This window comes from Archocentrus centrarchus, chromosome 7 (assembly GCF_007364275.1).
Source record: "Archocentrus centrarchus isolate MPI-CPG fArcCen1 chromosome 7, fArcCen1, whole genome shotgun sequence".
NCBI lineage: Eukaryota > Metazoa > Chordata > Actinopteri > Cichliformes > Cichlidae > Archocentrus > Archocentrus centrarchus.
Genome location: NC_044352.1, coordinates 18,756,854 through 18,784,800, shown reverse-complemented (window position 1 = coordinate 18,784,800; position 27,947 = coordinate 18,756,854). Strand labels below are relative to the sequence as shown.

General features: G+C 41.0%; 1 protein-coding gene across 1 annotated transcript in view; it reads right to left on the bottom strand.

Annotated features, from left to right (window-relative positions):
- Nucleotides 1-27,947, bottom strand: part of LOC115782799 (neuron navigator 1) — a 107,260-nt gene that overhangs the window by 35,895 nt on the left and 43,418 nt on the right. Inside the window, 1 exon segment of the mRNA XM_075074383.1 lies at nt 476-614. Coding sequence (XP_074930484.1) covers nt 476-614 — 139 coding nt within the window.

The following is a 27,947-nucleotide window of genomic DNA, read 5'->3' as shown; positions in this document are numbered from 1 at the left end:
GACTTTTACAGCCATGGTTTTGTTGGTTTGGGTATTGAGGCATTTGGTTACAAAACCAAAGGTACCCTGTCCAAGGAAAGCCTCCACTTTGTAGCATTTTCCCAGTATGGTTCCTTCACCAATGGCAAGATCATTGGGGAGGAAGGATGGTTTGTTGCCTGACATGCCACCTGGTGTTTGATCAGGAAATTGTTGAGAAACTTTTTTTAAATCTTACAGTAAATCTTGGAAAATTATGGAGAACCATTTCAAAATTGTTTCCAAAAATGTCGTGAAGCGCTCAGGTGAAGGTCTGATATGCACTGAAAGAAAGTACCAAAGTGGCAGCTACTTAAGAACTCTCTTGTGACATCATCAAAGAATAAAAGAACATTCCGAAGTGAGAGAGAGAGAGGGAGAGAGAGAGGGAGAGAGAGAGGGAGAGAGAGAGTGTGTGTGTTTGTGTATGTGTTGTATGTCCATGTATGTGACTTACCACAATGCCTGAGTTTCTGCGGGAGCCAATGGGAGTGGTAGGGAGGGAGTTGAGAGTGGGACTTGTGTTGAACTCTTCGGAGCTCAGGTTGTCTGAACCGTCACTCAGTCCACTGCTGATGGAACTGCTCTCATCCCAACTAAAAAAGATCATGACAAGGGAAATATGTATATCGATAAATGGTTAAAATTTATGAATGATTAAATTAAAAAAATTCTAGTATGAAGCAATAGTAAACATAAAAGTAAGTAACAGATAAAGGGTTGCAGAGCTATTCAAAGATAAAATTTATACTTTGTAATAGCTCAACTTACGGGATTAGATTGTTTTCAAGTGAAACAAACTTAATGTGATGCTTTTTTTTTCTTGCCAAACATAAATGAAATATGTAAAAATGTAATAGCATTAATAAACCCTACGTGTTCTAAATACACGAAACAGTCTGAGTTTATTATCACAGTCACAATTTTAAATATGCATTGCTTTTCTTTTACTTGCTTTGTTTTTGTTAAAGATTTATAATATCCAAATGCAGAGTGTGTAAACAAAACACATTAAAGCCCTAATATTTTTGGAACAAAGAGAAATATGATATAGGACTGAGATGTCAGCTTTTACCACTAGTTATACTGACATTCTCAGGTGATTTTTTCCTCCAAATGAGCACATCTGAAAGCTGTGACAGTGAAGAGCTACATTAAAAAAGTGTTTCTTTGTTAAGTGCAGGACTGCGGCTGTGTTACTGCTATTTTTGGTTCACAAATGTGGGCTGGTCTCCTTCAACTGGTCAGCCAGAGTTTAAGTCCCAACGGCATCAAGCATCCATTTTTATCAAAGTGTCCTTGATCAAGATAGCAAACCCATTCTAACTCCAAGCGTGTACAGTGGCTTACTCTCTGCCCCTGCAGAGGTCAATCATGTATCTAATTCAACAGAACACAAAGCAATCTGCGTCAGTTCACTGGATATCTCCTTGAGTCCATTCACTTCATAAACTATCAAAGCTCCACCAGCTCGGTTACCACCTGCGGTCGGCTCATTTGGCTCCACATCTCATAGTTTGCCATTTGATTAAATATTCAGACAGACGGAGACCTCGTTTAGAACACTGTCTGCTCTAAATACCCAACTTTCACACTGCATGCACTGAAACACTTGGCAAATTGAAATCTGGAGCACTCTCAACATCATCTCAACCCACACACGCAGAAATAGTAGCGAAGGACATACATGCGCCCACAGGTGCATACAGGCCTACGTCAGAAATATGAAGTCTGTTCGCCTGAGAAATTTGTTTAGCTGTCTCTTTGTCCCAGGAGAAAAATATTCTGAGAATCATGCGTGACATAGACACGTTGCGCACACTTCTAGCTTTATTTAGGTCTAATAATAATATCCAAAAACATCCATCCTGAAGTAATTTCAACTTTAGAGAATGCTGACACTGTGAGTGCCATTCATATGTGCTTGTATACATTAAGTAGGTCATGTTTAGGAAGTGAGTCTGTTGGATTTTTCTCTTATTACGGTCAATAGGTTAGATTGATGTCATATAATGATGTAAAACAAGCTAAGATGGCAGGGCTGGGCTAATGAAAACAGATACAATGGGGTACAGGGGATGGTGTAGGCAAAGGAAGCTGTATGATTCTTCCAGTTGGGTGCCTGTGTGGGTCACAGTGTACCCTGGGGGACATGGCGGCGGGGATGAGAGGGAGAGGGGCGAAAGGGAAAGCCCTCCCCATCTAGCCTGTGGATATCTTGGACACAAAGAAAAGCCGATCAGATTTTACATTTGGAGTGGCTGTCATGCTGCTCTGTCTATATGCCAAAGTAAGATTAAGGGCAAATTTAAGATTGGATCAGACATGTCCAGAGAGCTGACCTACACTTTATGCCTCAATAGGAAACACAGCAGCGATAAAGTCATTCTTGGTAGAAAAAATAAAAGGAAAGAATAAATAACCATGTAGTCAGATGTAAGAATTTCTGTGGATTTTGGTGCATTTTCACCAGCATTTTTTTTTTTAGGGCCCGAGCACGAACTGTGCGAAGGCCCTATTGTAATTGCTTCGTTTATTAGGGCCCGAGCACGAACTGTGCGAAGGCCCTATTGTAATTGCTTCGTTTATTATTATTTTTTTTTTTTTTTTTTTTATTATTATTATTATTATTCAGGCAAATGAATTGGCTTTTTGGGGGCTTTATCATATTCAAAAACTCATGAAACTTTGCACATGCGTCACACCTGGTGAAAATTTAAGTATTTTAATGGGCTCGGGCAAGGGCGCGCCCAAATGGCTCGCTAGCGCCCCCTAAACTGGAGCCCCACCGCTGTGTTTCACGTACATGAATGAAACTTCATACACATGTATATCATGTCCAGGCGCACAAAAAATCCTCTTGGAGCCATGCCCTAAACCCAACAGGAAGTCCGCCATTTTGAATTAATTATGCAAATTTGGCGATTTGCAGCCCTCACACTTTTTCTAATAACTCAGAGGTTTTAGACGTTATCATCTTCATATTTGGTTTGTCTAACCTACACCCCCAGGGGAATCTAAATCTCGAAAATGGTGAGTTTTTGCCAAGGGGGAGGGGTCCTTATGCCCCTTTGAACTTTGATCATTCGCCATGAAAATTTGATTGCCTCTCATTCATACCTACATGATCCAATGTGCATCAAACTTCTCCAGTAGGATGAGGGTGCCCCCCTGAACACATACATATGACAATATTTAATATCAGTCGCAGCGCCACCTAGTGGGAACAGGAAATGTCATATTTTACACTTGGAGGTCCAGCTCCAAGGTGGTTTAGCAGAACCATCTCAAATTTCACCTGGAAAGCCTTAAGAACTTGGACTTACTGTGTTTTTAAAACTGTGACTTTTGACAAAAGGGCGTGACCCTTATGGGACGGCAAAGTTCGATGATTCGCCATGAACACAAAAATGGCTGTAACTCAAAGCCAACTTGCCCAATCTGGCTCAAACTTCAGTGGTGTGATAAGCATGCTGCCCTGAACACATTCATATGCATAAAGTCCATAAACGTTAGAGCGCCGCCTAGTGGCAGCTCGGAATATCTTAAAATAGCATGTTTTTTGAGTAGCCCCGGAGCTACGTTTTATCTACATGTATGAAAATGTACAGGCTCATGTAACATCCTAAGACGTACAAAAAAGTCTCTTGGACCCATACCCCAAACCCTACAGGAAGTCGGCCATCTTCAATTGAAGGTGTCAATTTTTGCGATTTCCACGCCTGCTATTTGAACGAACTCGTCCTAGGGCATTTCACCCACTGACACCAAATTGGCTCCAGATCATCTACACAAGTAGCCCATCAATTATTGTGGAAATCTTTAAAAAATATTAAACGGCCTTGTCACACCAGCCCATTAAATTTGGCCTTTGTTTTTCTCCCTCACCACCAAAATTTTTTGTGCACTTGTTCGCACATGCTTTGTCTGATCAGGCTGAAAATTTAATCACTCATGTACACACCCAGGCTGAATCCATAACTACAGATTCAAGACTGTAGGCGCAATAGCGCCCCCTACAGAAGCAAATGAAAATTTGTATGACCGTCCACAGAATTAGTTTTGCTCTGAAATACATGAAATATCTTTCACCATTCCTTACAAAATCCTCATCTATTTGATAAGCCTCCTGCCCTGAACACATTGACATGCATAAAGTCCATAAACGTTAGAGCGCCCCCTACTGGCAGCTTTAAATATCATAATATACCATGTTTTTTAGCTAGCCCCTGAGTTACATTTTATCTACAGCTCTGAAATTTTGCACACTCATGTAACATCCTAAGACATACAAAAAAGTCTCTTGGAGCCATACTCCAAACCCTACAGGAAGTCCAGCATCTTCAATTGAAAGTGTCAATTTTTGCCATTTTCAGGCCTGCTATTTGAATGAACTCCTCCTAGGGCATTTCACCCAGTGAGACCAAATTGGCTCCACATCATCTAGACAAACAGCCCATCAAAAAAGTCAATCAGACCCATGCCCTATTTTGCATGCTGGAGCCGTGACCACACCCCCAAATATTCCATTGCGTCTATGCCGAGAGCAAAAGATACCTTTTCCTATAAAAGAATTCAACTTTCTAGAGACCCATCACGATCACAAAACCTCCGAGTGCAGCACGGGTCGACGAGCGCCACAGGTCGACGCGCGCGGAGTGCGAGGGCCCGATATCACCGCTTGCGGTTTTAATTATTATTATTTTTTTTTTTTTTATTATTCAGGCAAATGAATTGGCTTTTTGGGGGCTTTATCATATTCAAAAACTCATGAAACTTTGCACATGCGTCACACCTGCTGAAAATTTAAGTATTTTAATGGGCTCGGGCAAGGGCGCGCCCAAATGGCTCGCTAGCGCCCCCTAAACTGGAGCCCCACCGCTGTGTTTCACGTACATGAATGAAACTTCATACACATGTATATCATGTCCAGGCGCACAAAAAATCCTCTTGGAGCCATGCCCTAAACCCAACAGGAAGTCCGCCATTTTGAATTAATTATGCAAATTTGGCGATTTGCAGCCCTCACACTTTTTCTAATAACTCAGAGGTTTTAGACGTTATCATCTTCATATTTGGTTTGTCTAACCTACACCCCCAGGGGAATCTAAATCTCGAAAATGGTGAGTTTTTGCCAAGGGGGAGGGGTCCTTATGCCCCTTTGAACTTTGATCATTCGCCATGAAATTTTGATTGCCTCTCATTCATACCTACATGATCCAATGTGCATCAAACTTCTCCAGTAGGATGAGGGTGCCCCCCTGAACACATACATATGACAATATTTAATATCAGTCGCAGCGCCACCTAGTGGGAACAGGAAATGTCATATTTTACACTTGGAGGTCCAGCTCCAAGGTGGTTTAGCAGAACCATCTCAAATTTCACCTGGAAAGCCTTAAGAAGTTCGACTTACTGTGTTTTCAAAACTGTGACTTTTTGACAAAAGGGTGTGACCCTTATGGGACGGCAAAGTTCGATGATTCGCCATGAACACAAAAATGGCTGTAACTCCAAGCCAACTTGCCCAATCTGGCTCAAACTTCTGTGGTGTGATAAGCATGCTGCCCTGAACACACTCATATGCATAAAGTCCATAAACGGTAGAGCGCCGCCTAGTGGCAGCTCCGAATATCTTAAAATAGCAAGTTTTTTGAGTAGCCCCGGAGCTACGTTTTATCTACATGTATGAAAATGTACAGGCTCATGTAACATCCTAAGACGTACAAAAAAGTCTCTTGGACCCATACCCCAAACCCTACAGGAAGTCGGCCATCTTCAATTGAAGGTGTCAATTTTTGCGATTTCCACGCCTGCTATTTGAACGAACTTGTCCTAGGGCATTTGACCCAGTGAGACCAAATTTGCTCCACATCATCTAGACAAGGAGCCCATCAAATATTGTGGAAATCTTTACAAAATATTAAATGGCCTTATCACACCAGGCCATTGAAGTTGGCCTTCGTTTTTCTCCCTCACCACCAAAATTGTTTGTGCACTTGTTCGCACATGCTTTGTCTGATCAGGCTGAAAATTTAATCACTCATGTACACACCCAGGCTGAATCCATAACTACAGATTCAAGACTGTAGGCGCAATAGCGCCCCCTACAGAAGCAAATGAAAATTTGTATGACCGTCCACAGAATTAGTTTTGCTCTGAAATACATGAAATATCTTTCACCATTCCTTACAAAATCCTCATCTATTTGATAAGCCTCCTGCCCTGAACACATTGATATGCATAAAGTCCATAAACGTTAGAGCGCCCCCTACTGGCAGCTTTAAATATCATAATATACCATGTTTTTTAGCTAGCCCCTGAGTTACATTTTATCTACAGCTCTGAAATTTTGCACACTCATGTAACATCCTAAGACATACAAAAAAGTCTCTTGGAGCCATACTCCAAACCCTACAGGAAGTCCAGCATCTTCAATTGAAAGTGTCAATTTTTGCCATTTTCAGGCCTGCTATTTGAATGAACTCCTCCTAGGGCATTTCACCCAGTGAGACCAAATTGGCTCCACATCATCTAGACAAACAGCCCATCAAAAAAGTCAATCAGACCCATGCCCTATTTTGCATGCTGGAGCCGTGACCACACCCCCAAATATTCCATTGCGTCTATGCCGAGAGCAAAAGATACCTTTTCCTATAAAAGAATTCAACTTTCTAGAGACCCATCACGATCACAAAACCTCCGAGTGCGGCACGGGTCGAGGAGCGCCACAGGTCGACGCGCGCGGAGTGCGAGGGCCCGATATCACCGCTTGCGGTTTTAATTTTAATTATTCCTGGAATGAACTGGAACTTTTCCAGCACATTTCTAATTTTAGTGACTATTCAAAGCATTCTACTTCACCTGTTCACACATATTCATACAGCACTTTATTCAATGCACTTAAGTGCTTTATCTATATTTTATCCACCTCCGCAGACAGTTCAGAATCATCAGATAACCTAACAACTTGGAACGTAGGAGGAAGCCAGAGGAAATCCACGCAGGCAGAAAGCCGGCTTGAGAATCTTCTTGCTGTGAGGCGACCATTTTACCACTGTACCATCCAATAAGTCTGATTTTGATTCATATTTCATTTCAGATGAATCTGTACAGAGACTATATACAGTCTCAACTAACAGTCTAAACTCATTGGACCATCAAACCATTAAATATTTGCACTAAAAACCTAAAATATTATCTTTTCAATCTGGAAAATTTTTGTTTTAGATTTTAAAAAAGCCAACACCCAATAAGAGAACTTAATGAGTAAGATGTGCACTGACCCCCCCCCCCCCCCCCCCCCCCCCCCCCCAAAAAAAAGAGGAAACAATCATCAAAGCGTCACACAAAGTCAGTTATTCTGGGACATCAAACCATCCAGTTAGAAAGCATGAGCCATTGTGGATCCATTTCACCTGCTTTGGTGCAAATGGAAGTAACAGGTGCAATGAAGAGGCTGCAACAAGACAATCCCCCAAAACCCCCAGACTATTGCTCTCTCCTGACTGATTTTTCTATTTGTGGCAAATGTTTTCAGATGGTGAAAGGTCTGGACTGCAGACTATTCTGAGATTGTTCCACAGTAGACACAGTTTTCTGCAGTCTGGTGAGCCTCTGCTCATCAGAGAAACCCTGCCTCTCTAAGATGCTCTTTTTATACCCAGTCATGTTGCTGACCTGTTGCCAGTTAACCTAATTAGCTGCAAAATGTTCCCCCAGCTGTTTCTTTTTAGTACCACTTACTTTTCCAACCTTTTGTTACAGCCGTCCCAACTTTGAGACGTGTTGCGCCCATCAAATTTAAACTGAGCTAATATTTGACATTAACCTGTCTCAGTTTAAACATTTGATATGTTTTCTATATTCTACTGTGGATACAATATGGGTTTATGAGATTTGTGAGTCATTGTATTTCTGGTTTTTTTTTACATTTTGTACTGTGCCCCAACTGTTCTGGAATCGGAGTTGTGAAAACAACTGCTGGGACACAAACCTCCTTTTTGGAGAGACAGCTGTGGTTTACCATAAGCACTTCTTGGAAAGGTTATCCTTTTCTTCATATCCTGCTCTTTGCTTCTGAGCTATCTGCCTGTCCACCAGTGTGTCACTGAAAGATAACACACCCCTGTGGTGAATAATTCAGATGTGATAGAAAACAGAACAAACACAGCCACTGCTGGGTTTGGTGTCACTCAGCTGACAGATATGAAAATAGGAATCCACACAAGAGCGAGATAAGGTCAGAGGTCAAACATCACCAAAAGTATCCATTAAATGGACTGTGTGCAATGTAGCAAGAAATAAAATTTGAATCTGAGGATTTTATTTAAAAAATGAAGTTTTATCTTGATAGTGGAAAGAGGTTACAAACTGTGAACTGCAAAGTTTGACTCTTCTGAAAAAAGCTCGATGTGATGGAAGTCCCAAATCTATGTTATATTAATAGAGCTTCTCTTTGAGATGAAAAAAAAAAAAAAATGAGACTCAAAGTGAAACAAATCTAATGCACAGTAAACAGGTCTGTGAGTGACTTTTGGGTAAGAATTTGAAGTGCCAGCAGCTTGATCCACAGAAAACATGTTGATTCAGTCTTAAATGACCCACAAATCTCAGATCTGTGAGCAGGAAACTTCGCCCAGCATCTAACCTTATTTAACCTCACCGACTGAAGTTCATTTTTGTCTGTCCAACTCAGGTTTTTGGTTGAGACATTTTTATTTATTTATTTATTTTTAAATTTCCAAGCCACAACTAGTAAGAGTCTGTCTCTTTTTTAAAGTTCAATATAATGGATGAGATAAAATGAAACCCGGGCTTGAAAAGAAGGCAATGAAATACAAAGACACTCAAAGATAAGTGGATAAAGTGGTGTGCGCAGAGAGAAAAATGAACTGAAAGGACAAGCGTAAAAAAAAGACAGGGCTATAGCGGAAAGAGAAGTGCTGTTAATGGTAATGCTTAAAACTTCCTCAGCTTCTCAGGACATTGATGCACTCAGTGAAGAGGATCATCTCTCACTCTTATAATCTCTCCTCACTCCGCCTTATCATTTTCATTTCACATCGGCAGCTGCAGGGACTGAGGGATAATATTAGCACCCCATTCATTTACATCAACGCTTTTACAGATTAGTGACTCACAGGAAACCCTCCTTTAGTTGAGCTACTTCCTTGCCACATCTCTATCACAAGCAAGGTAAGACCAGTAATGTAAAAATATGGCACCAATATGAAACAAATCCTAACTCTAAGTATGCGTTTATAAAATCAAATGAATGCATACACGCCTATGCCCTGCTGAATTTATTTATTTATTATTTATTTTACTTTCAAACTGATCTCAAGCTTCGAGAACACAGCTGGAAGGAAGCACAGTGGTTAGGACACTGAAAAATGGAATCTCATGACAGTAATTCTCTAAGCAAAAAGAATATCAATGCTGATTCAATTTAGGCTGCAATAAACGTCCATTAAGTTGAGATGTGCTTGATTAAGCTCATTCTTCACCTCCACCTGACAATTTGCACCATGTGCAAACCGCAGCATCGCACTAAGTAAAGAATATGTCACGCAGACGCACTGCACACTGTCATCTCAAGCCAACAGTGGTTTCCTGCTATACTGCAGCCTGACAGGAGAAGCCACAGTGAGACAGGCTGTGGTCTGTCCAGAGAAACTTCATCATCTCCCATAAAAGTGAAAATTGTTCAAGCATTTATGAAGTAATTTAAATGGTTTCGATATCTCTCTGTCATGCACTGCATAAATAAAGGTCGAGGTGGTCATTACAAACAACATCCTCCTTTCACAGAAACATGATTTCTTTGTTCCTCATAGTCTGCATAGATGACCGGCACACCCACACGAGCACTAAGCCTCACAAGCTATCAACAGAATAGCTGAATAGCTGCTGCTGAGTTAAATAGCCGGCTTTTATTAAGAGGCTTCTGTATCCCCCCACCCCCCCCCTCTATTCAGACTATGGAGCTAATTGCTCTCATCTCAATGTGAATGGTCTTTTTTTTGCTGCTCATTATGCCTCTCTTTCCCCTGTCTCCTCTCCTATCCTGCTGACCTGTCCTCTCTGAGGTTGAGTGAAAGGAAAAAGACAGTGAGAAAAGTACAGTAAGTCCACAATGAAGAAAAAATGCCCTGTAGAGACAAAGCAGCTTCGCCTGTTTGTAGGAGCAGTGCTTGCTGGGAGTTAAAGTCCTACCAGACCCAGACAGTAATGTTATTGGCTGATAAGCTTTTCATCTAGATAAATATTTGTTGAAACTGTCTTGGGAGCAGTAAAACTTGAAACCAAACAAGTAATTTTTGACTTTGCTGCCTTGTCTGCAGATGAGTTGTTATGGTGAGGAGAGAGACTGCCCTACAGCAGATCAGCAGATCAGCAACAGATCAATATGCCATTAGCAATCTTGTTATCTAATTACACTGCAGCAAAAGCATACACTACACCGGCGTGGCAATACGGAATTATTGTGAACGCTTCGTACTGTCAATGTAACCTATAAACAACCATAAAGCAACGAGGCCCCTCAGGAACTGGAGGGAAGTGACTAACAAACCTGCCAGACCACATTTTAGCAGATAAGATAAGGATACAGAAGTCAGTTGGGAAGGTGTTAGTTTGGGAAAAGAACACAAAAAGGCCTCCAGGTTTTATGACTAATATAACACAGATGCGGTTTGAATATAACAGTTCAACTTCTTGTTCCCTCATGGGGTTAAACACATCTTATCCAGGGTGACATTTGGACACAGTCTCTACCACTTGTGTGAATGCATGGAAAATGTTTCTGCAGTCCTACGGTGGACAGGAACTTTCCATTCCTATTAAAATGAACAGAGTCACATGGCAGAACCCAAAATGGCTAAATCAGAACTGTCCTCGGTCAAACTGATGCATTTTCAGGCAAATGGAAAGTGGGGCAGTGCCAGACTGGCACTGGACAGTCGGCTAAGAAACCAGAGGGGGCATGCATGAAAGGTCTGCTGAAGGCATTAAATCCTCTGAAGTCTAAATATGTGAGGTTACGACTGATGAGAGATGGCAGTTGGGTGCGATGCATTGCTTTTGCGTCTGTCTGTACAGTTCAGAGTTGGAAGATACACGTCAGATCAGCCTGAAGAGTAAGTGAACAGCAGGAGCAGCAGGTGGATGTTCATAAAGTTAGACAAACAAAGGCTGATGAGAAAAAGAAAAGGATTAATCCAAAAGGTCAACCACAAAAAGAAACAAAGATATTCATCAGCAGCTCACTGTCTGCTGTAACATCCTGTACAGGTTTTTGTCTGTACATGTTAAAAAATACATCTTAAATCCAACTGACTGTTTTCTCACAAATACCCACAATCAAACTAGTGTAAACACACACGCGCACACACCACAAGACAAAATGACTCACTTGCAGCAAAACCAGCATGACTGGCCACACCCAGTGTCAGTGTGTATCAGCAGTTCATATCTCCAGTTTAGTCATGGTAGCTCTGATCCTGTGGGAAAGAATCTAAAATGATGTATAGCAGGTTCAAGTGTGGGAAATTTTCTGAATCTAATAAAAATAAAAATCAGGCTACCTGCATGTGTGACCTGTCATCAAATATGTGTGGTTGGGAATCTACCTGATAAAAGCAAAAGAAAGGGAGAATGTGGTTGCTGTGCACAGATGGCCTACAATATGTGTCCCTGGACCACTTCAGCAGCTTATCACCAGGAAACAAATGCGTGCACACACACACACACACTCATACACACCGATCTGTGAAGTACCTTGTTGGAGCATGCCATAACAATGCAGTAAAATAATTATTTTCCAGTTAAAAGAGTTGAAAAAAGGACAGATTGAGTGTATAGAAGAATATTATTCTTGGCTGGAGAATATTCTAAACATATTAAAACACTATGTGCCACAAAAGTTCTTAAAATGCTCTGTTTGCCATTGGATAATCCATCAGTGCAGCACCATATAGGGCCATGAAAGAATTCGCTCTGCAGGCAAGGCTCTTGTTATACCTTGAGAGCTTCAAGATACTTTGACACGTAAAGCCACACAGACTTAACGTAGTGTGAATATCCATTCATTGAAGACATACAGTAGCTTTGGAACACATTAACTATAATTCGACTTAAGATGCAGTCTGATTTTTGAACTAGTTACCTTTAGAAATAATAAGCCATCTGCTGTATTTTGGAGTCAAAATACGTTTTCATAAAAGAAGCCGTACTGTACTACACAGTGTCCTGACATCAAATCCTACCTATAAATAAGTGAGTCTACCTTTTTTTTTTAACGATGTCATGTTGCTGCCTGGGTACTTGAGGCACTCGTAAAGTAATTAACGATAAATCTGTCATTAAAAGTGGCTTTTAATTAGCGACCCAGTACAGATTCTCTGTTGTGTTGTATTGTTAAACACTAACAGTAAATCACTGACAAGACCCAATTAAAAACTAGATCGTGTAAGCAGGCTGCCTCTGTGTAAATACTGAATAGAGAAATGAACTGCCCTTCGGCATTATTTATTATTTCCTCTTTTTTATGATGTGGAGTGAAACAGCGTGTGATAGCTGCTTGGACACACACATCCACATTAGACGCAGAAACTGCAGTATTTGGGCATTAAAGGGGATTACAGAACAGGCTGGAGTTAATGAGCTCATAATTACTGCTAATTCCATGTGCCACCAGGATCAGAGCAGGCCAGAGGTCTGAGTTAAAGGTGCTATATATGTGTGTGTGTGTGTACTGGTGTGTGAGAGACTATGGAGGGGAATAGGAGGTCATATCCCTAAATGGCCATTACAGAAGAGAAACCCTTTTATGCCTTTGACAGGCATAAAGCTGACAGCAATGGCCTGAGGGGTTAAGACCGACACACACACACACACACACACACACACACACACACACACACACACACACACACACACACACACAGATCAGATGCAGTAAGCAGGCACTGTTGCCTGAAAGAGTTTGAATTAGCTTTCAGATGTGCATGGTGGTAGCTAGTAAAGTCACTGATCCTCTGAGGGTTGGACTAAGCCAGCCAGGGTGTGTGTTACTGGCTCCAAGGTGTGTCTGTGTATAAAAGATTATTGAGGTACATCAATATTTTACAGTCAGCAAGGATGTTATTCATTCAGTTTATGCTTCTTTGTCATTTGTTAGAAGGATTAGAAAGTTATGGACCTGGAAAGTTATGGGGTGTGAATCAATTTGAAAGTAACCTTTGGACTTGATCCAACTCTGAATCTGAATCTTGATATATCATTTTTTTTTTTTTTTGGAAAGATTCTCTATCATTGTGATATAAAGCAAATTAATCCAGTTTTCAAATGAATCCAAATCCAGACATCCTTCTGGCCCCAGACACTCAATTCATGAATGATTTGGAGAGATTTTTGAGCCTTGGCGAGGGTAGGCAGTCTCAGACTGCTATTGTTTTTCCTTGCAAAAACGAGGGACACATTCTACAAATGCTTGGACTTTGCGGATGGAAAAGGCTCAGAAAAGGCAATTGGATGCATCAGAAATCCTGGCCCATGATTTTTTTTCCCTTCTTTTTTCTGAGTGTGGGGGACGTGGAGATAGATGGACAGACACAATTTAAAAAGGGGGGAATTGCTTCAGCAAAATTCTCGTCAGACAGCAAATTTATCTCTGTATCTCTTCTCTCCTCATTACCTCCCCAGAATGGATAAAGTTTGCTCAGAGTTCAACACATTGCATTTGAGAGTTGAGTTGGCTCTGCACTATTTCAATCCGGTGAAATAAAACAGGACAGTGGAAGGCTTCAACCTTCACATACGGCAAGTTGAGTGAAGAATTTCTCCAGAAATAAGAAAAATAAATAAATAAATGGTGTGACTGCTGATCATGTTGAAACCGACAGGGTCATCTTGAGCTCCTCGTGCTGTCAGCCCCAAAAAGGAAAAGAGTAGGAGCCAGGAGAAGTGTGAAGATGATTCCTTGAAAGGCAAAAAATGTTCTTTTTTTGTCAGCTCTGTTCCATTTATCATCTCCTTAGACTGCCTACACAGGGTTAAAAAAATTAACATTGCTGGCCCTGTGTAAGAAAAAAGCAGCTTTAGGGATTTGAATGCAGTGCATTGACTTAAGTGAAACATGTTTTATATAACTGCTCAGCAAGAATGGGAGAAGTTTAAACAAATTCTCTCCAAAGTGTTCTTATGTTCCTCATGTAGAGAGCAGAGCAAACTGAGTCAAAGACTATTTAATAAAAGAATATTGAAGGTGAACAGCAGAGCTCTCCTATGACCCAATAACCTCTGACCTCCAAAATCCATCTCTTCTTCACAAGAGAACAGGAAGCAGAAGAGGGACAGCACTCCTGGGATAAGGTGGAATGGCCTTTTAAATCACCTTCATAAGTAGTTCAGTCTGGGGTGCAGTGTGGAGCACTTCCCAGCCCCGACTCAATGGCTGAGAACCAGGGAGGAGTTCACAAGGGGAACCCCGGCACGCAGAGGCCCAGGACAGGGGTTGGATCCTGGGGTAGAATTACCTCTGGCCTCCCTCCAGACATGTCAGCTGACTTAACGGCTGTGTGAAATAACGCGCACGGAGGATGTTTTGGTTTGAAAGAGGGAGACGAGTGAGAGGACGGAAGGGAAGGCAACGGAGGAAGAGAAGGAGAGGGAGGTACTACATTTGAATGAAGCACACTTCTTACAGGTTACTCTTAACTTGAAGCAGCTGTGCTAAAGATGGTGCCATACGCATACAAAAGCATGTCCACTGGCAACTGTCTTCTGATCAACAGAATATAGTCAAGTAACACAGCATGGAGCAACTTAAACCAGGCAACAGACAGCGAGGAGGGCTGAGCAGAAAACATACAGTCAGTTCAAACCTGCCAAAACAAAGACAACATTGACAACAAAATAGTGAAATATGATACAGTTAACTGCTAATCGTTGGCTCTTGGAAAGGGACAACACTGCACAAACAACCACTGACATCGGTTGAGAAACCACATAATGAACGATTGATATTCAATTACAGAAAGGGTGAAAAGATCAAATGTCGACAAGCACTACCTAACGTGTTAAAACTATCTTGCTACAACAAACACTGTGCATATACAGTACTGCAGGGAAGTCTTGAGTCACCCCTCATTTCTTCATATTTTGCTCGGAAAATAGGAAAAAGTTGCAATGATTTACTGAAACATGCAAACTTATATACAGTATATGCAAACAGAGTTTGTACATTTCTAACAAGCTTTAAAGTCAATATTTGGCACGATCACTTTTATTCCGCAATAAAACCTGGACTCTCTCAGGCAGCTTTCTTGTCATTTCTATAAGCAGTCCTCAGGAATAACTCTCCGGCCTTCTTGAAGGACATTCAAAGCTCTTCTTTGGATGTTGACTGCCTTTTGTTCCATTCTCTATCAAGATGATCCCACACTGCTTCAATAATGTTGAGGTCTGGAGAGGCCAATTCATGACTGATAGTGCTCCACTGAGTGTTTTCTATCCAGCTATATTTTTACTGCATTGGCAGCGTGTTGGGGATCATTGTCATGCTGAAAAATGAAGCCGTTGCCAATCAAGACTCTTTCCAGATGGTACTGCATGCCACATCAAAATCTGACTATACTTTTCTGCATTCATAGTTCCATCAATTTTGACAAGACCCCCAACACCACTGGCTGAAATGCAGCCCCAGACCGTGACAGAGCCTCCATCACGTTTTACAGATGGCTATAGACACTCTGTGTTGTGCCTCTCTCCTGTTCTCTGTACATATTGAAAAGCATCTGAACTAAAAACATGAAATTTGGATTCATTGCTCCATAGGACCTGTTGTCACTGATTTTCAGTCCAGCTCTTGTGTTATTTGGCATACCTCAGCCTTTTCTCCCTTCCTTAAGAATGGACACCCTTCTACTGAGACCATTTCTGATGAGGCTTTAACGATCAACTGAAGGGCCAGATGCATTAATCAGGTCCTGTGTCAGGTCTTTGCTGGATTTCTTCCTCTGTTTTAAGGACATGACTTTGAGATACTATTTATCTGCTGTAGGTTGTTTTTTTAGACCTGTAACTTCTTCTTTTGTCCTCCACATGTCTAGTTTTTAAAGACAGACTGCACAGCATTTCGAGATATGCCAAGATTTTTGGTATTTATTGTAGATTAAATGAAAGAAATGTAAACAAATTATGTGTTTTTGTTACAGGCTGCTAGTAACAAAGTGCCCAAATATGTATATAAATTTAAAATTGGCTCTTTACTAAGCTGTCTGTAATGTGTAGAGACAACACTGGTTCATCCCTTGAGTTAGGTGCATTTTTTATGCTTGAAAAATTCATAGGTCAGTCTTAAGTGGCTTAGCAAACAAAAAAAACATTCCTCTGAAAATGGTCAGGATTGAAAATGAGTGAAAAAGCAGCCAATGTCCAAAGGAAAAAACTGCAAAAAGCCTGAAGAACTATAGCTCAAGACTACTTAAAAAAAAAAAAAAGGCTAAGAAAGTCTGGCTTTTTTGAAGAAAAATATAAAGAAATGATAGTGGGTTCAAGATGTTTGCACAGTCACGCACATACAGCAGATGGAGGAACTACGATGTCAGCGTCATATGAGTCGGTGTTCAAGTGAAAACAGGCTGTGGCTCAACATGGTTACCCATTGCCTCAGCCAGAACAACTCATATAGCTTCCTAAGTAAAATTTCAGAGTGCCCCTTCACAAGAAATTATCATATTTAAAGTATATCCTTCCTCCTCTGCCAACATTGTCACAACCAGTTCTGTGTTATCACATAAAGGATGAAGCTCTCTTCAAGCTATCAATTAATTCCATAAAATGCATATTTTTGATTATGGATCAGTGGATCATGGGCTCATGGTACTTGAGAGAATAGCATCTCTTTTCTCAGTTTTGGAGTAAGGAAAAAAAAAAAAAAAAAAAAAAAATATATATATATATATATATATATATTTAAACTGAAATATTAACAGAAAACAGGTAAACAGATAAAGAGAAAGAAAGAGAACAAAGAGTAAATCAAATATGGTTACATAATTTATGTTTAAATCAAATCAAGATACACAAAGAAAGTACAACTTAACCAAGAACACCACAGAGCACCTGCTAAAGGTTGTACAAACACTACCCGAACAGAAAAGAATGAAAGGCCCATTGACTCTAGGGGAGATACTCTTTCACTTCTGCTGGCTGAGATAAAGCAGACAGCTATTAAAACACACACATACGCACACACGCACGCACACACATATACACACACTTTACTCCCATGCTGTTGAGGGGACAGACCTGTCATTGTACAAGCCTGTTTCCAAAAAAAGTTGGGATGTTGTGTGAAATGTAAATAAAAACAAAACACTATGATTAGCAAACCCTGTGCTTACTGAAAATAGTACCGATTCTACATGTCTAGTATTGAAACCAAATATTTTATTATTTCTAAAGAATATATGCTCATTTTGAATTTGATACCAGCAACAATTTTTAAAAAAAGGTTGAGACAGGAGTATGTTTACCAATATGCTGAAATGTTTCTTCTTTCAGTAATAAATGCTATAATACGGATAACAACGAGCTCTCTCATCATTGCTTGACACAAGATTTTAGCCGCTCAACAGCTGGGGTCTTCCTTTGTCTTATGGTTCATGTCATAATGGGACAATGTTTTTTTCAGTGGGTGAGAGGTCTGGATTGCAGGCAGGCCAGTTTAGCACCAGGACCTTTGTACTCCAAAGTCATGCTGTTATAATATGTGAAACTGTGGTTCAGCATGGTCTTGCTGAAATAAGGAAGACCTGTGTTCTCTGTAAGTCATGGACTGTGCTAAATGTGATCCCACAAAACAATTTCAGATTTTGACTTGTTAGGGGTGACATGGTGGTACGGTGGTTAGCACTGTGGCCTCACAGCAGGAAGGTCACAGGGTCGAATCCATCGGCTGGCTGGGGCCTCTCTGTGGAGTTTGCATGTTTTCTGGGTGGATTTGTTAGGCAACAGGACTATATTCCACTTGGATAGTGTCCAACTCTAATCTTAAATGAGTTTGGGCCCAGATAAGGCAGCTCTTTAACCTAATTGGTTGAGATGTTCAACTTCTTGGTGCATGTTTTTTTTAAGCATTAAACAAATTTTCTAGATTTTTGTTTCCCTGTCTGAATAATTTGAATAATGTTGCTGCCATCGGATTCCAAATTCCATTAATTATCCATCCATCTTTTACCTAAGTCAGGGTTGCGGTGAACACATGCTTTTCAACTAATGTCTCTGTACAAACTTCACTTTCATATAGTGTTTAAATGATCTGCAAATTGCTGCATTTTGTTGTACTTAGATTTTTTTTTTAAGTGTCACAACTTCTTTAGGAATTAGCTCATGTGTGTATTCGTGGAAATCTTGTGTGTGTGTGTGTGTGTGTACACGCATACGCGAACACATGTGGTAGTGACCAATGGGCCTCAGGGCGCACCCTGCAAGAACCCGCACCCATCACCTGCTGTCAACTTATAACACACATGCACTCTGGTCATGCCACTTAAAGTTGTTACAGTGAACTCGGGAGGCATTCCTTGCCCCACGGGCCACTCAAAACACACATTTCACATTCCAGCGAGTGTATTCTGAGGTCCCACTCCCTAATCCTCCACCATATGCAGACGCCCATATGCATACCACTGCACGATTGCGCAGACATATGCAGGCATAAAATGACAGGTCCAGAGGTTTCATTAAAACTATAATCTGCAGCCTGATGTTCAGAGCCCCAATGCAAACCACAGGAAGTGTCTAACTTTCCGCTCAAGTCAGAAAAAACCGACAGTTTCAAAACAAGACACTGAATTTTTTTTTTTTACTCTTCATTATCAAGCAGAAGTGACATCTTAAAGTTAATGCTCTCCATGCTGGTTATACAGCTTGTCTCTAAGGTGCACATGTTGTCTGGCAATAGGTTCTTCTTTGGCTTTGAAGTAACAGAGAAACTCACTAAACCACAGGAGGGCCCACCTCATGAAAATACAAGCTCTGTTTGTGAACACTGGCTCCTGTGTGTACAATAAAAAAAAAAAAAAAAAGTGTATGTGGATGTCTTACAAACACAGGTTATAAGCATCTGTTGTTTCGCTCACAGGTCTTCCTAATGACCTCTTAGGCAGGGAAAGTAACACACATCACGAGTCAGTGGCTGCATGTAAAGACTCAGGCTGTGTGTGTGTGTTTCTTTCATCCATTCCCCAGGAATTTAGACCACTGCAAATTAGACCATTTATGAATACAGTTGAAATCCATGAATGTGAAGAAACTAAGGTTTCTTGAAGATTACAGATGTATAAAGTGCCACTGGTTTGTCCGGTTGAATCAGAAGGTCTGTGTGTGTCCAGTAGAAGAGAATGAAATATTTTAAGTTTCTCTGCAAATGGTAACACCCTAAAAAAAAACAATGAGTGTTACATGGATGGACCTGTTTGTGAGTTTAAGAGTATTAACTTCTGTTCATACGTTATGATTCATGAGGGTGTAAGGCTGTTGCTTCTAACTTTTTCCCGTGTTTGAGTCAGCAAAGTGTGTTTCCAAAACAACTTAATCCAACTTGCATAATAGAGTCCTTAAGTTCAGCACAATCACAAAAATTTGTTTGTGAATGTAATGAAAACAGAGTCGTTTGACAGCAAAAATCTAAAACTTTACACATCGATGTTGGCATGTTCCATAAGTGGGAAAAAATATTTTATAAATCAGCATGCCGATATTATCAGCTGACATTGGCTAGCTGCAGATCTATCGCTACTGGCATTTATAACAGCTGATGAATGAAAACTGAAAAAGTAAAGAAGAGCTGGGAGAAACATCTTTCAGCCATGAAAGGTGTAATGATGTAATGTAATGTCCCTGCTGACAACAGGTACTTGGAACACCACAAACACAGCAACCAGCTGATCCACGCAATTCAAGCAGAGCATAAGCATGTAAGTAAATAACTACACACAGAAAAAAATGTTATGGAAATCTGTTTATGTTTCATGTGGCTGAAACAAATATATATATATATATATATATATATATATATATATATATATATATATATATATATATATATATATATATATATATATCAGCTAACATATAGTGATATCAGATTCTTAAATCATCAAATATCGATATCAGTTTATCAATATCAAATTCAGCATTTCCCATAAGTATGGTAACTTTGCAGTTTATATCATGCAGGTGGCTGTAATTGAAAACCTTACAGATTTCATTTTTAATTATTATGATGCACCTCTAAAGTGTAGATTATACTTGAATTACACAAGAGTCAGATGCTGACAGCAGTGATGCATGGTTGTTCTTAGTGCACTACTTTTTAGCCTACTTTGACTACAAATTGAGGAAGAAAGTGCAATTGGTTCCCTTGTTATGTGGTTGCTATATGACAAGTCTTCACAATTATGTCACATAGCTTAACGTACACCCTCTGATGATCAACTTTGTCATTCAGACCCCTGCGCACTTGCAGATGTGGAAAGTGTAACGTTGGCTCGATGAAGCAATTGCCACCAAACTCTTAAAGCATTTCACCAATCATGCATACTGCTTCTCCAGAGACTAAACCACCCCACTACAGCTAGCTGACATCAGCTATGACAAGAGTCTGACCTGTAACACAGTGACATATGTTCCATTTTTATTTGATTAAACTAAACTGGGAGGATTTGAGTGTGATACACACTAATGAATGTAAGTTGTTTGGTTGAGTTTGGGAACCAGGGGGTGGGACACGCTGAGAAAGCCATTTGTATAGTTTTCAGATGACACCACACTCAAAAAACACACAAAGTGACAGTAAGTTGATGTTGGATTGACTTCAATATGAATAACAGAGCTGAGCAAATCTTTGTGTTGGCTGGAAGTGATCAGCTAATGGTGCATGTTTAATGTTTGTCCACACACACCCACACACACACCCACACATGCTGACACCCACACCCTGGCATATACATACATAGACTCACACTCTCACTAATACCGCCTCTGGCTTCGATCATATAGTTTGGTGACTGCCTGAAAGCTTTAAGTGTGTGCCTGTCAGTTTCTATGTATTTTGTAGGTTTATCATTCTTTTGACAACCAGTCTGCTTAAGCACACATGCCCAAGTCAAACGCACAGATAAAAACCTGCTAGATGGTCCGGTGGGACTGTGTGTGTGTGTGTGTGTGTGTGTGTGTGTGTGTGTGTGTGTGTGTGTGTGTGTGTGTGAGAATGATGAAAGTATTTGTGTCTGTTATGTGTGTATGTGTGCAACTAAAGCCCTGATATAATGCCACTCTAATGCTCTAATGGGTTTACATAAAGGTTCAATAGAAGCTCTAGGGGTCAACTGACCAAAAAGAGCAAAGTCGACCTCCATTACCCCCCACCTTCACACACAGCCACACACCAATAGAATCAATACCAAAAGAGCATCTTGCCTAATGTGTCTGTGACATAAGTCAACTTCAGGATTATAATAATAATTTCTAAATATGTCACACCTGCATGATTTCTTTTCAATAAAAGCAGGTCTCTCTACATCTCTTTATTCACCATCAACAGCCTGCAGATATCAAGTGGCCTATATTAGCCCACACATTCAGACATACTCTAAAGCTAATTCTCACATGGTGTGGGCATAAAGATGATTTGGAGGAGGCTTGTTGATTTTCACCCAATCACAGCAGATATACTGGGAAAGCGTCGGCGCAGAATGTAGGTCAGCTGTTCTGTAGAATGCGGTCCAGTCCAGTCCCGCAGCGGATCAATACGAACACACCCACCCACTCACATACATGTATACCTGCCACTGCTGAGTGAGCCACAGAACACCAAAAACCAAGTGTCATCGCGTGCATAATAAAACAACAGACCGTAAAATACACATTTAAGGCCAACACGCACTTCACGCGCGAACACAACAATGCTGCATACACATCCACTCTCCAGCACTATAATTAGACGATTTGCAGCAAGTTTCGACAGATATGGATTTCATTTAGGTTGCAGCAGCAACCAGAGTTTAGATTCTGCCGCTGGTAATCTGTGGGTCTACGATAAAAGGCAGTGCTGATTCAACATATGGCTTGGCGCATTGAGGTATGCCTATAGACCGTCCGGTAAAGTGGCAGTTCCATCTACACGATGATGAATGCTCATTCTTTACATGGCTTCTAGACTGATACATACTATCCCAGAACAGCACCAGCGCACGCTGTCCACCACACTGAAACGTGCCACCATGCAGCTGTTGGAGTTTTATCAATGAGACATGCTGCTGATTTTTACGCACAGGCTCTGCCGGAGCCTCTGCAATACGTTAACAACGATCAAACAGCACGAGTTTGTGTCACTAACGAATAAACACATACACAGACACGTGTGTGCCAATTAGCTTCTCATCCGGCATCCCCAGTCACTACTGGGGTTCTACTCTCATTTATTACCTTGACAGAAAGTGCATTGTCCTCCCTGCGCGCTGCGGAGCCGGGAGCTGCAGCATTTTCCCGTTTAGCACGCGTCCGCTCATTCTACTACCGTCCAGCTTTCACGCCGCTTTGTTCCCGATAAACATATCCCGCTGCCAATGCTCTGAGGTAAAAGAGAACGAGAATCCACCCGGTGCTTTCCGCCGCTGATAACCGGGGAACCGCCTGTAAGAGTCAGCAGCATTGACTGACTGACCCACTCCCGCAGTGCTTCCACTCAGACAGACACACACACACACGCGCCCTCCCCTCTCGGAGCGAGGGAGGCGATGAGCAAGGGAGGAAGGCACGGATAGCAAGGCAACACCCCAATTCCTCCTCCTCCGGCCCCCGTTTCGCTGATCGCGACCAGCTGCGCCTTTTCCAAAAGCAGAGGTTTAAACACGCATTGAGCCGCAGGATAAGCACGGAGTCATCAAATTCCCTCTAGCGACACGTTGAAGACGGTTTCACACTCTTAAAACTCTAATTAGCGCACAATACTCAAATCCCTGATTCCAGTCTTAACAGCAAGTCTCTGCAACAATGAACACTTAATTTATTTTCACGTTTTAATAACTAATGTCAGTGGAAAAAGTCTTTACTTTCAGTACCACAAAATAAAAATTTCCACTAAACTGCACTGGGCTGCTGAACTCTTTACATGTATTTGGCAGTTTTCTGCCCAACTGATTGGACGAAGTCTTATCTTTTGGGATATGATTTTGTAGGCTATCACCAGTGTAAACCTCAATATTGTATCTTAATATCTGATGCATGAATGTACAGCTGACTTACTATCTCATGTTCCCCACTTGGCTATAACACGATTTATTAATGCTTTAGAGATAATCAGTTACCTGGCATATGAATGTCTTTAACAGCAGAATTTGCACTGACATTTGCCTAATCCAAAAGACATTCGTTTCAACAAAGTGCACAACTGAAAGAGCTATAGTCAACAATAGTATGATAGTGTCTACATCCACTTTTTTTTTTTTTTATAACCACAGACCTGATGGTTTATTGTAAAACAACCAAACCATTGGCAAAGTGTATTTTTTCTGTTAACTGTTACTCTGCACTAAAAGCAGCAACCACTGCTGTTGGATATCTTTATTATCCCCTTTGGGTATAATAAAGATATCCTTGATCCTTAAAAGTACAGGACTTCCTAGGAAATGTAGTGGAGCAGCAGTATTATGTTGCACATGCAGAATATCTACGGCAGTACTGCCTTAAACTTCAGCACAGTGCTGTAGTAAATGGTTAGAGAAACACTGCAGCAGCACTCAAAAGATCTATAATCAGGAGATTACACCAAATATTTATAGGCCTTGGTGATTTTTAGAAATGTAAACAAAAACAGGCATTTTTGATTAGCATCTCCCAACAGTCGGTCCTTGTCTAGAAGAAATAGTGGCACAGATATTCTTCAGTCAAGATGTAATGAAGCAGAGAGTGTAAATGACCTTAGTCTTTCTATTGTAGTACAGTGTGTATCAGCTATTGGAGACTTTCAGAGGAATAGTGTGAATCATGTATCCACTCCCCATGGAGCCTTGCCCCCTGACAACATCCAGTGGTGTTTAAACACTTTAAGTACTGAGTGGACCCCAGTGAATAGATCTGTCTGTCTGCTGTTCAATAAGTGAATGAAGGGCTAGAAGGAGAGAGACAGTTAGAGGAGAGGGAAAATAGAGACAATTAACAGTATCTTTTCAGTAAAGTCAGGAGACAGAACATGTGTGAGTGGTAGAGAAAGAAAGGCACGAGTTAGAAACAGACACACAGGGATAAAAAGAGAGCGCGAGAGAGAGATCATTAACACGCTCTTTTTAAGTGCAGCAGGGACAATGACGGGATTCTTCAGGGTCCCGCTCACCCGTACCACGCAGGGCCAGGTGGGCGCACAGCGCTTATGTGTGCTGCAGAATCTGACTGGCACATTGGCACGCTGAACTGCAGGTGTGTGAAGTCACTGCCATCGTCGTTGCCTAGCGTTACTATTAAAGAAAAGGAAAACAGTTGCTATGTGCGTGCACACCCAAACATAAACGCGCCCCCCCCCCCCCCCCAACACAACACTACTCCCACATTCAGCCTTTGCTTTTATTTATGTCAACTCTCATCCGAGTTTCTGGAAAGGTTACTTGGACAGAATTCGGTGTCCGTCTGGCCAGTTTTTTACTTCAGCCACTGACTCATGTCCAGACATGCCCTCTGTCTCCCCCTCTGTTTATTTGCCTTTACTCATCAAACACTGTCTCTCTTTTTCTACCCCTTTTTTTTTTTACTGCTACCCCCCTTTCACCCACCATCTAACAACACAGCGCTTGTTTTCAAGATCCCTGTGTGTGTTGGTGCAGTAGGGCAGCATAATTAGGTAGTGATGCAACTATGTAATGACAGTATACAGGCAGGGTCATCCATATGACCCTGGGAACTGGTCACTCCTCTGCTGATGAAAGAGACAGCGGACCTGGGAAAACTCATCCCCCTTATCAGCCCAGGAACACACACGGACACACACAGAGGAAACATACAAATCTTGCTAGGCAAAGTAGTGAATATAAACAAACATAAAAAATCCCTCACACACTCTGATCAAACTGAAGAACTCTTCTTTCTTGTACTGCACAGTTTTCTCCGTTATTTTATTTCAGCTTTCTCGCTCCCACCTGCCTTTGCTTTCCTCTTCCTGTCCACGCTCAAACACACACTCACATATAATTATTGTCTGGCCAGTTTTCTTTAGTAATGACATTTCTTTACTATGCCAATGCCTTTCAAATGAGTGTCATTTTAAGTACCTTAGCATAGTCTCTGGCATGGGTTTGAGGAATTTCTAAGCACTGAAGCTTTCTCAATGAGCTTCTTACAATGAACTAAGAAGCCTAAAGTCCCTTTCAAGTATGACATACAGCAGATAACATACCTGGCTTCATCAGTCTTGTAAAGTGACAGTGTTCTGAAGTAGGACACTTGTACATTAAAGTTTTTTTAAGGCGTCACTCAGCCATACCTACTACAGTGATGGAGAGGCCCATCACATCTTCATGATTTTTGGCATGTGCACAAGACACTGGCTGCACGTGTGGCCACAGGCAATATTACCTTTACAGAAGGTTAACCACAAATTTGAAGGTTTAGTTTTCTCTTACCATTTTTACTAAGACCAGGGTTATAGAAGGCAATAGGAAAATTGCCACCACCCTTTGTATATAAGCTCACATATCCTGAAAATGCATTGTATAGCAGATTAGAAAGAGTTAAGAGTTTAAATAAAGACTGAAGACAGACATGTACAGTCGTGATCTTGTACATGCCTAGCTGCTAAGGTAATGCAAACTGCTACTCCGACAAAAGTAATGTAGAAATGCTTCAAGGTCTGACCCAGCAAGACTACTGTCGCAACTCTTCCTGGAAAGTAACCAGGATGTTCACTGGGACGTGACGAGACACGCTTAACTGACGTTAGACTGAAAGGTTTGAAGTGCACGACCTCCAGTTTGAAAAACAATCTCACCACAAGGTCCATGCAGATCAGGAGCTTTTGACCATACAGAGGTCAGAATTTCAGAAGTATAGCACTTTTATACAACAATACAACAATATAACAACTCTGTTGACTGTGAGATATGTAAAAATGACTTTTTCTCTGAAGCACTCAGTTTGGAGTGAGATTGCATGCTACTGTGTGTGGATGTAGGTTGAGAGTGCTGCAGTCATAAGAAAATTTGTTGCGTATCGACACTGCTTCACCTCTCGGCGGACTTTTCACTCTGTCTTCCAGTAAAGTGGAATGGCTACAAATACATTTGTTTTCCAACATGGTGACAGAGCGTGTGTTATGAACTGTTCACATTTAGGTATATTTGACAAATTACTGACCAATACTTTGTATACCAGCCTGCAATGTCAGTTTAGTTTATTTTAAAAAGCCATTAATTGGTTAAAACCTTATTGTGACACACTCATGGTTAACCAACAAAGTGCATTTCCCAATCTGAAAGGCACTCTTGTGGTTAATTGTGGGACCTTCCATGTCAAGGCCACCAAAAGAACCTCATTAGGCACCTGCTTGGAGAGGACTCTGTTCCTGAGTTTTGGCTGGCTAGGAACAATGTGAAGTGGAACTGACTTCAAAGACGCTATGCCTCTTAAGAGGCAGAAAAGAACGAGGGAGGAAAAAAAAAACATCCTAAAGAATTCAAATGCAGCTCAAGACATTTCTGCAACCAGTTCAGGCTGAGTCTGCTAATGAGGGTATGTTCAGTATTGGGAGAAATGGTGCTTATTTGAAAGAGATTAAGATACGGCCTAATGTAGTGAACAGGAAGGGAGAATGATGGCAGGAGGGCAAAAATAAAAGTGTGTGACTAATGTCGAAACAACCCCAGAAAATAACACAGTGGGAGTCAATAGGAGGGAAGCAAGGCTAATTCTTATGCGCATTACCAACCCCCGTCACACCCTGCTGTTTAACTTCCAAGACCCGGTGTGTATATCACATGTATGTGTGTGAATGTGTGACTGCACTTGTAGTGTAGGTCTGAAACGGCAAAGCTCTCAATAAGCTTAACCGTGCATTTTCATTTACCCCCAATAGATTAACTCAGCATGTTCTTTACAGGCTCTGTGAATGTAAAGGGAGGGTATGAATGAGTTAGATAAAGGTTAGCAAGAGGGTGTGCATGCATGAGTGTGTGTGTGTGTGTGTGTGTGTGTGTGTGTGTGTGTGTGTGTGTGTGTGTGTGTGTGTGTGTGTGTGTGTGTGTGTGTGTGTGTGTGTGTGTGTGTGTGGATGGAGGAGGGGATTGGGGGGTTACTGTGGGAACCAATCTTCTCAGGAATGAATCTGACAGTTTCCTCAAACTATTTTTTTTTTTTATTTAAATAAAAAAAACACTCACTTTTAAGTTATGAAGGAAACCAACATTTCATAACAAATGTTCAGGGTTTCCAAATGTCTCATGTTTCTACTGTCATCCCAAATTTAATGGAAGTGAAGGGACTTTTTTTTTCATGTGCTGCTCACAGCATAAAAAACCAACGAGTTTTAAACAAAAACAAAATTCAACATTTATATCTGTTTCCATAAACAGCGTCCCTCTTACTCTTGATATTCCACAGAATATACCACCAATAGCTGAGGGAAAAATGGAAACAGCAGCAGACAAAACAGGGAAGTTTACAAGACCATGAACATCTATACAAACTCTAAGCTTTCTGTCTAAACTTAGCTGTCAAGATTTTCCAGTGCTGACAAGAGTGGCAGACTAACTGGCACGGCCATAAATTCATGCTGCTGATCCTAAAAATCAGTTTACATGTTACTGTTGCATCTATGATTAGACTTCATATAGAGAGCTACAAAAAGGCACTCAAGAAAATCCTTTCCAATA